This window comes from Miscanthus floridulus, chromosome 2 (assembly GCF_019320115.1).
Source record: "Miscanthus floridulus cultivar M001 chromosome 2, ASM1932011v1, whole genome shotgun sequence".
Classification (NCBI taxonomy): Eukaryota; Viridiplantae; Streptophyta; class Magnoliopsida; order Poales; family Poaceae; genus Miscanthus; species Miscanthus floridulus.
This window is the reverse complement of record NC_089581.1, coordinates 46233888-46244377: the sequence shown is the minus strand read 5'-3', so window position 1 is coordinate 46244377 and position 10490 is coordinate 46233888. Positions and strand designations below refer to the sequence as shown.

Here is a 10490-nt window from a genome sequence, read left to right as displayed (position 1 = left end):
ATGATTGGTGCATCCACTATCCACCACCCAACTTGTTCCACTAGAGAAATATTCCTACAAAAACAATTCAAAGTTTTATTTTAGGTACCCAAAAGGATTTGGATCCTAGGGGGTTAGTCACATAAAACTTGGACACCCAAACACTTCTTATAATCTCCTTCCTCTTTTGGGCACCAAATACTTCACCACGATCTTGCCATCCTTGCCCCAACAACACATGTAATCACTAGCATAGCACCTGGAAGTGGTGCTTGTGGCTTGGGGGCCTCAGATTGCTTCGTCTTGATTGTCTTGTTACTTGTAGCTTGAATCTTGGGAATGTAGACCTTGTTGTTGGCCTTGCATATAAGCTCATCAAGAGCAACGCCCTTGTTGAACTTCACACAAGGCACACCATTGATCATGTTCCTTCCATTGGCCTTTCCATCATACCTATTGTAGCCAATGCCTTCCTTGATTGATGGGTGCCTTGATGACTTGTATATAGTCTTGTTGGATTACCCTTGACACTTGCACCCATTCTTCAAGATCATCTTCAACCTATGAATCTCCTTGTCCTTCTTCTCTAGCTCAACAAGGTTAGTTGCATATGCATTTACATTAATTTTATAGCATCTTTTACAATCATTACTAGTGGAGACATTAGAGTCTTTGGTTGCCTTAGGAGAAGTTGAAGTGCTAGCCCAAAGAGTACTATAATTTAGCTCAAGATTTTGGTATTTTTCTTCCAAGCTTGTGAGGCTTTCTTGAGCTATACTCTTCTCATTCTTGAGGCTAGCTACTAGATCATTAACCGAGGAATGTTCCTGAGTCAATTTCCCAATTGAGTCATTGGCTAAAGACAATTCAACGGTTAACTTTTCAACCTTCATCTTTTCCTCGATGATAGATGCTTCAAGTGCAAGGTTCTTGTCTCTCTCTTGAGTGATTATGTCTCCTTGCATCTCCAAGCATCTATCCCTCTTCTCTAATTTCTTCATTAACATTTTTATTTTAGTGTAGGCCTTTTTACCAAATTTCTTTATCATGGTTGCTTCAAGTTCTTCTATGTTCTCATCATAACTATCATACTCATCACTAGAGGGATCGGATGAGACATGTACCTTCTCCCCCTTAGCCATGAGGCAAGTTGGAGTGTAGTAGTCGTTATCGATGAGGTTGGAGAAGAGCCTTGGTGATGAAGATAAGTTGGGGAAGAGTTTTGGTGGTGAAGTCCAGTCGGGGAAGATCATGGTTGGTGACGAAGAGTGGTGGATGGCGATGTTTGTGGCTCCCTTCTTCTTCTTCTCATCATCACTTGAGTCACTATCATTTGACTCTCACTCTTCACCAAGATGAGCTTCACCTCTCTTCTTGCCTTTGTTCTTCTTGTCTTCATCCTTATTGTGCTTGTGTTTCTTCTTCTCATTTGGACAATCGGCTATAAAGTGACTGGTTTGAACACAACCATAGCAAAAACTCTTCTTGTTCCTTCTCTTCCCATCACCATAAGTCTTCTGGTTGCTCTTCTTCTTTATGAACTTTCTAAAGTTTCTAATGATGAGTGCAACTTCTTTATCGGACTCTTCTTCTTCACTTGAGGAATCATCCTTCACTTTCTTCTTCTTCTCTTGACTAGAAGATTTACCTTCATGAGCTTAAGTTGCCTTTAGGGCTACATTCTTGCTATATCCCATTGCATTAGGATTTTGATTATGAGCATTGATTGCGTCTTCATCTAGACACTCATGATGCTTGAGCTTTGAAAGAACTTCTTGGGGTGTCATCTCATCATAACTGGGCCTTTTCATGATCACGGACGTGAGCATATTATTCTTGGCTCTATAGGTTCTCAACATCTTTCTAGCAACCTTGTTGTCATCCCATTCGGTGCTTCCAAGAGCTCTTATGCGGTTGACCAATGCCATAAGCCTATCAAACATGGATTGTGTTGTTTCATTTTGCAAGAACACAAATCTTTCCAATTCACCATAAAGTAACTAAATGTTGCATTTTCTAACACTCTTATCTCCTTCAAATGACACTTTTAAAGTATCCCAAATTTGCTTTGCACTTTCCATTCAATTCACCTTTCTAAACTCATCCGGACCTAGACTTGACATAAGCAATGCTACGGCTTGTGCATTCGATGGAGATTGTGCACTTCTTTTGGAGTTATCTCTCTATCTTCATCGGTAGGAATCATCACACTAACATCCACAACTTCCCAAAGTCTTGCGGCAATGAGATGCATCTTCATCTTGTAAGACCAATCGGTATATCTTGTTCCATCAAAGTGAGGTGGCTTGCCAATATTGATGGAAGGAGTAGGTAGAGGTGAACCTTTGATGAGTTGTCCATAGTTGAAGTTCATGTTTGAATATATTCCCTTTCCATGAGCATGCTCATCGGCTCCAACATCACTAGCGGCATCTTTGTTTGCTTTATTCTTGCCACTTGTTTTATCATTCTTGTCGCTTATTGCATCATCAACCTCCTTGCTTAATTCTTCCTTCATCTTGCTCATCTCATCTTGCACCTTCTTCATTTCATCTTGGAAAAACTTGACTTGAGCAGCCATCAACTCTTTAGCTATCTTTTTGGCCATCTCAGTGACATTGGCTTGCGTCTTGTCGAACTTCGACATTGTTTCTTCTCACGCGGTAAAGCGCTAAAAGAAGACCTTGCTTTGATACAAATTGAAAGGATCTAAACAATGCCAGAGGGGGGTGAATAGGTGTATCTAAAAAATTTTACATAAAACTCAAAGTCACTTATCAGCAACTGTCGGAAGTCCTGATAGTTTGTGTCGGAACTCCTGATGTCGTCAGAAGTTCCGATGTAAACTATCAGAAGTCCCGACGCCTACGGGAAATGTACTACAAGTGCTAAAATGAACTTTGTGACTTCGATAACTTACAACTCCACTTCCTAGTAGTAAGGTAACGCGTTGGGGTTGCTCCTTTGACACCAAAAGGTCACCACTCCATAGATCGAGTCCAAACCCTAAGAAAATCTTTGGGGGAGGAAGAGACACACAAGAACAAAAGTGATAGCACAAGTCTTAGCAACAATAAGCATGTGGGACACAAAGATTTGTCCTAAGGTTCAGTAACCCCACAAAAGAGCTCCTACGTCCTCGTTGTTGAGGTGACCACAAAGGTCAGAATCTCTTTCACGTCTTTGCCTCTCTCAAGGCAACCACAAAGGTCACTCGAGGTTTTTACTAAGAAATCGAGGGTAATACAAACTTTCTAGGCTCTCCATAAGATGGAAGCTCTTGGGCGATGCCTAGCCGGCTAGGGGCAAAGCCCCAAGAGTAATAGACGCAAATTCAACTGGCTTGACAAAAAATCGAGTGCTCAAGCTTGCCAAAGTGATGCTCTCACTCAATCCACTCTCCTTTTACTTAAAACTCTAGGAGAATCGAAGATTGGAGCGAAGGGGAGAGGAGAGGGGAGTCTTAAATGCTTGAGAGCTATTTTGGCCATGAGTGGGTTGCAATGAACGAGTGAGTAACGGTTAGAAGAGAGGAGAGAGTTATGTATACTCAAGGTAGAAATCCAACCATTCAGATCTACGTCGAAAGTTCCGATGTAGATCTCGGGACTTCTGACCTATAAAGAAAACACTGCTCATGCAATGTCAAAGTCATTATGAACACGTCAATGTCGGAACTCCCGGCGTACGTCAGGACTTTTGACGATCAGGACTTCCGACATACGTTGGGACTTCCAACACGCATGGTCTACGGGGCATCCAGGTGGCCAGGTGTTGGGACTCCTGACCTAAGTCGGGACTTCCGATGGTCGTGACTCCTGACGTACGTCGGGACTTCCGATGGGGGTAGTCAGCCAGCTAGCTAAGTCTAGGTGTCGGGACTTCCGACGGCCGCAGTCACAGCGCAAGCTAAGTGACTGGGCGTCAGGACTTACGGCGTGAGTCGTGACTTCCGACGGTCGGGAGTTCCGGTTTACGTTGGGACTTTGGACACCAAAAGTCACCAAAAACTATTCTACGTGCTCGTAAAGTGTTAGAGTGTCTCTCTTTGATTTTAATTTTATACTTGAGCACTCTATCTTGAATCCCTCTTTATAGTACGGCATATCTAAACTCAAAAGCATAAAATGTAAACATGAAGATCCGCTTTGAGTTCGACGCCTTTTTCAACTTCAAGAATTGAGGGACACCATTTTATCTTTATCAACTCTTTAAATCTTTCATGGGACTAATTGCTGCGACATATCTCGTTAAGATCACATTAGTCCCTAATTTGGATGTCATCAATACGTCAAACCCCACATAGGGGGCAAATGCACTTTCACTTGAGATTCTTTGTGAAACGCACAGTTGAATACGTACTTTGACAAGAACTTCAAGGTAAACCGAAAAGTTAAGCAAAAAGAGAAAAAAAGATATTCAAATTATGCCAGACGTGCGACAGATAATGTCAGTGTTTTTTGAAAATTTGTTTCAACCTTATCTAGAATTCTTTATTTGGGGATCAAGATTTCGATATCTAAATGTGTTTTTACAACATCCATCGCAAAATTAACTATATGTTATCTTCTTTTAATGATGTGTCATATTTGTTGCATTAAGGCCTCGAATTTAGGATACCATATTAGATTTCATGTTGAACCATTTGGAGCTCCTTTTGAAATATTTGAATGATTGTTTACATTTATATGAATCTCATCAATATGCATTTCACAATTTCTATAAGTCTAGAATAATTACTACGCTGGAGAAATGGTAAATGGTAAAAGTCTGAGAGTTTAAGAGTAGTTATAAAATTTTACGAAATTTGTCATACCCCAAAAGTTGAGTTACTCAGTCCATAAACGTGTTCTAGGGACGAAGGACCACATACTAATCGATCCTTCATTAGTGTGCCATTTAATTTCAAAAAAAAACTTAATACATTTTGGAATACTAGACTGTTCGATCCTTCATTAGTGTGCCACTTATAATTTCAAAAAAACTTAATACGTTTTTGGAATACTAAACTTATTATTAAGTGATGCACCCCTGAGACATGGGCTCCTGGCGATGGCATGGCGTTGGACTAGGTCTGAGGTTGGTTTGGTGCTGATTGTAGGGGTTGATCCAGTCTACATTGGTTTTTAGGCCATTGGGCACAGATTTGACCGCCTCACAACCAGGTTGAGAGCCTGATTGGTTGGCTTCCAATTTTTGCCTAACTAAAATCGTGGCAAGCTAAAATTTTTAGTCACCACTTGGTTCATTGCCAAAGAATTGGCACACCAATGCTTATGTCCAAATTTTTTGCAAGTTTCTAGAAACTTCTTAAATTGCACGAGAGAAAAAAGTGCTCTCCACCAATGTTATGGCACTCAACCAATTGGTACCCTATATTTTTGCCCTAGCTTTGGCCAGCCTTAATTTTGGCTAGCCTAAGTTTTGGCTTACCATAATTTTGGTTGGGTAAATATTGAACGTGGACCAATCAGGCCCTGAAATTTTGGGCATTTTAAGGAGATCACCTCTATTATACGGAGACAATAACCTTAAGGAAACTGCCTATGTTAATCCATTAATATATGTGGAACGACATAACTACCTCTGTAAATGGTTATTTTCAAAAGTGGCCTTCCTAAAAGTGTCTTGTCTCTAGAAATCGATTAACAGAGATAGCACTCTCAAGAGGTCCGCTTCTAAAAATAATTACTCCCTTTGTTCCAAATTATAAGTCGCTTTGACTTTTTTGATTCATCCATTTTGCTATATATCTAGACATATTATTATATTTAGATGTATAGTAAAATAGATATACCAAAAAAATCAAAGCGACTTATATTTTAAAACGGAGAGAGTATATTTTAAGTTCTCAGATTTTGAGATTTAAACTTTCAAACAATCTCGAATAGAGACACACCTAATACTAAAGTCGTAGTGCTTGACAAGATTTGACACTTTTAGTTACAACTTTTTTCATTTGAAATCATTTAGTGCCAAAAATATCCAAAACAAGATTACTAAGTCTCATTACAAAAGGATAGCATCTTATACCTAATTATAAGTGAGTATGTAGTGCAGCGGTATGTGTAAGAAACATGGGCCCTAGTAAGAGCATAGTAATTTTGGTGGTTGAGTAACTGCATAAGTCAATATAAATACTAATGGTTGCTAGTATACAAGGTGACAATTTAGGGATGAAGGTTGGAGGGTACAATTTGTTAAAATTGTTACCTATGAGACTCATTTCAATATTTTCGTTGGATAACAAGTATGACAACAAATATATTCTCATTATCATCCTATCCCCATTGGCTGGTTGTGAGCGGTGAAAGACAAAAAAAAACTATTTCCTCTTTATTAATAGGTGGTAAATATACCCGCATGTTGCAATTAATGGGAGAAAAGAATTTCTTGCACTCTCCGATGTCAGTAAACATGGACCTAAACAGTCCTTTTATGATTAAGTAGTCCTTCGCTTTTGGTTTGAGATAGTGGTCTTCCTTCGATTGTTGGGATCAAAATATTGAACATCTAAGCCATAGAAACATTGTACGTAAACCTTAAAAATCCTAGGAAAATCCCGTTCAGTAAGTGCCAGTAGTATCTCTTTCTACATACAATTTTTATGGCTTCTCTTTTTGACGTTTGGCAATTGGCAGTGACTAATGAACTGGGAAATCCTTGCTATAGTTGTTAGTAGCACGATGAATAATTGATTCAAGGTCTTGTACAGCTGAACCCATGTCATGGATGTCAGTGAAATTAGCATGGTCTTTCCATGATTCAGAAAGGAAGACTCGTAATTCAGATACTGAACATAAGCTGCAAATTGTGTCATATGTTTCAGAAAGGTGGACACTCAATGACTCATGATTCAGATACTGAACTCAAGCTGGAATTTGTGTCATCCTGCAACAGGTCCTCCCCCAAACAACATGCAAACCTCTTTTCACAGGATGAGCGCACAAAAGACCCTGTAAAACAATAATAAGCACCTAAAATTAATAGCTTAGTTTTTTCGTATAGCCTCTCTTATATATAATTAATTTTTTAGCATAATTTGGCAGGTGTTCTGCCGTTTCATTTCAGATAGAAGCAAAGGTTCAAAAGTTACAAAACACTTACTCTATACAAAGAGAAGAAAAAAAACACAGCCGAGATGACAGAACAGAGCAGACATGGAGGGAAAAGGAAAAGAAAAGTAGCAGCAGCAGATTTCAATCTACGTTTCTAATTCTTAGTCTTAGGTCGTTTCGAATCACTTCTAAGAGTTCCTCCGTGTTGCGTGCTTTGTTGTCGAAGACTCGTTTGCATCACTTCTTCCAAATATTCCAAACGGTGTAAGTTATAATTGTGGTCCGGTTTCTGTCGCTCCAGTGGTGAAGCTATATAGAAGCTTCTGGATGCAGATGCACCCATAAAAAAAATAAAGTACCCTTGAGTTGATTGATTTTCTACCATGGTTACGGCTTAAGTCTATGCATCTATAAGGCATGCGCATCATCCTCTAATTTGCTCTAGCTTCGCTACTATGTCGCTCCCCTCGCCGGCCCTTAGGCTGAGCTTCTTCCACCAGTCCCTGATGTTGTTCAGATCCGGCGGCCCTTGTCCTTCAAGTGGTCAAGCTACTCCTATCCAGCAAGGACTTCAGGTGCTCCAGGGTCTGGGGGAAATGTGTCGGGTTGTTTCGTTGGTTGTCTATGAACTCTGCCAAATATTCTGCAGACACAACAGAGCAGGCCAAGCTGGTGGCAAAGGATTGGAAGGAAATGATCGGCAGACCAGAGTGTTGTGGGGAACTTTACTCGCATTGATTGTGAAGGCCATGCATACGGTATTATGGTGAATTGTCAATAATATTTCATAAACTAGGTTGATTTAAAGTGCTGGTACAATTTTTTTATGTCATTTATAGCACCATAACAGCTTGATTACAGAAAACCACATTCCTGCAAGCAGGTTATTCGTCCATAGTGGATATAATGCAGTGTGACTAGTTTTGGAAAGGCTTAATATCTGATCATGTCATCCAGAGTTTTCTTATGGTTCAAGCATGTTAGTTTTTTTTTATCTTCTACTGCGTAGCCACACGGTAGAATATTGTAGATGTACACCTAAAAACTATATAGCCGAATAAAAATAAAAATAAAAATAAAAAAACTCGACCTGCGGGGGGATGACGGCCCGGGTTTTTCCCTTAAGAAGAAGATCTTCTCACACAGATCGAGAAAACCCCCGAACCCCCGCCCCCATCCTGACGCAGTGGTACCGTAACCCTGTGAGAACCAGGCCGGGGCCTAACTGCGCTTTGGCACCTGGGGGCGGGCGAGGGGATTTTTTTAATCTCAGCCTGAAATTCGCTCCCACGGGGAGTCAAACTCAGAACCTGAGGAGTGCCGCCGGGCCACCTAACCGCTTGGACTAGGCGCCCTTTGGCATAGCCGAATAAAAGAAATCATATTTGTAGGAAACAAGGGAACTATTCTGGTCCATCTTTTGATTTTGTACTAATCCATGGTATGTGAATTTTCCAAATTTGACTTTCTTGAAATTTTGGTAGCAGATAGTGTAAGTAGCAAAGCTACAAAAGATGCAGACTAAGGACCATTTGACACAACTCATACATGTTTGTTTCACCTGGCGCTATGTATCCTTCTTTGCCTAATCGATTAACATGTATTCCTGAGTAATACCAGCTTGATCATGCAAGTGTTTGATCTCTGGCTGCAACGCTCCAATACTATGTAACTATTCATAACTAAGATTTAGCAGTTATTAAACTATTTACTACTGTAAAAGTTTCTAGTCTCCACACACTTTTTGTTTCTGCTTTCTAGACACAGCACCGTTGGCTCACCATTGACAGCAGCATCTCAGACACCACCAGGTGGTAGGTCTCAAACCATTCTGATCCTTTGGCCCTGACTTTCACATCAAACACCAAAGAAATTAGTTTTTGAATTCCTAAATTTTCATTAATTAATATAAGTAGTGCTTATTGTTGGGCATGTGCGTGGATGTGCAAGGCTGCTAGGGGAGTTTTTTGTTGATTCCCAATGGATATTTTGTCTTCCACTATGTTCAATAGTCAATGTAAGTATCAAAGATCAGTGTAGAATATATTCAATATGCATCGAATGATGGTATTGAAAAATATAGTTGTCAGTTGTCACTAATGTGGGACATCCGAGACTTTTTTTTTTTTTGCGACGTGGACATCCGAGACTTGAGAACCGAAAGTTACTCAAGAAAGCACCACCAGTTATGTTCACCATGTTGTTCTTTGGTGTTGTGCCTTCATGAGACTGTTCCGTGAAGGTGTGCTTACATGCTTTCCTTTGCTGCTAGCCTGTCATTTGTCAATACAATCTGTGAAAGAGTCTGAATCCTGTGACCAAAATGACAATTCTGTTCATTATTGCATCTCATGTGATAACTGATATCAACCCAAGTGGTAAGTTTATATGGATATACTTGTAAATTTGGATAGAAACTCTAGTTTGCTTAGTATATCAAGTATGTACATCAGTTGATTGTCTAGTCTGTAGCTGTAATGCATTTTTGTATGTTTATTGCTTAGCCATTATTTGAACTTTTAAATACATTGGCCTCTATCTTTACATTTTCAGTTTGATTTCGACAGAACTGTAGGCACTCACCTCCATGCCTGTACCTCATTCGCAATGCAAGGGTTCGCCTTCTTATTAATGTTTCTTGTTGCCTTCATCTTTTCTGCAGATTTAATTGACTATATGATTGGAAATGGGCAGCATCTCGAAGTTTTTCAATGTCCGGTGATCTCCAATAACTCTGGCAGGTTATAGTTTCAGGTTGGGGTACGAGGTTTTGGTTTTGGGGATCTTGGTGGCCTCCATCTGTAGAGGTATGGCTGGGGGTGCGGTTTGGTCACCGGCACGGTGGGGGGAATTGCGAGACGGCGGTGGACAGTTGTTGGGCAGGCATGGAGGCGGGGGATTGTGCTCGCAGTGGTTAGTGCTTTTCTGTGGTGGAGGGCAGTCGAGACAATGATGGCTCTATTTCCCTCCGTCTACGATGAAGGCCACGGTGTCCAGGATGCACATCCTGGTGGACATAGAAACCGGGTTGTTTCAGTGATCACCTTAATCATAACTTTCTAAGTTACATAGCATTGTGGTTTTACCTTGCTACAGATTTTGGAACAAGTTCTATTGTAGATATAAATGCATATTGATCCAATAAATCTGCTTTCTTGTCAACTATATTTGTTTCTGTCTTTTGTTTCCTTTTCACATTTACAATGAAGGAAGAAAGCACATACACATACTGCACTGGCGCACTTGCATAGGCACATGAGTGTGCCACCTATCTGATTCACACCACTAGAAAGCCATATACCTCTGGTAAATGGGGAATGTACTCACGCATGTGTACATAGATATGGTGTCTAGATTTCAATCCAGGGTGGAGTCATAAAACTCCATCCCACCAAGAGGTGGGTACTCAAATTTGTTGTTTGTTAGCTGAATGGTTTTGCATCTTGCCTATGT

At 40.3% G+C, this 10490-nt stretch overlaps 1 protein-coding gene across 1 annotated transcript; it reads right to left on the bottom strand.

Moving 5' to 3' along the window:
• Positions 1–1319: 1319 nt before the first annotated feature.
• Positions 1320–2626, bottom strand: LOC136536469 (uncharacterized). The gene is made up of 2 exons (XM_066528752.1): positions 2250–2626; positions 1320–1614 (listed from the first exon to the last, which is right to left on the bottom strand). The coding sequence occupies exons 1-2, from the start codon at positions 2624–2626 to the stop codon at positions 1320–1322; spliced, it is 672 nt and encodes a 223-aa protein (XP_066384849.1).
• Between the last annotated feature and the right edge of the window lie 7864 nt (positions 2627–10490).

Coding starts and splice junctions, on each gene's coding strand:
- LOC136536469 (XM_066528752.1), bottom strand. CDS start 2,626: ATGTCGAAGTTCGACAAGACGCAAGCCAATGTCACTGAGATGGCCAAA. Junction 1,615..2,249: donor GGAACAAGATATACCGATTG/GTCTTACAAGAT, acceptor TAAATCTTCTAG/TCAAGAGAAGAAGAAGAAAG.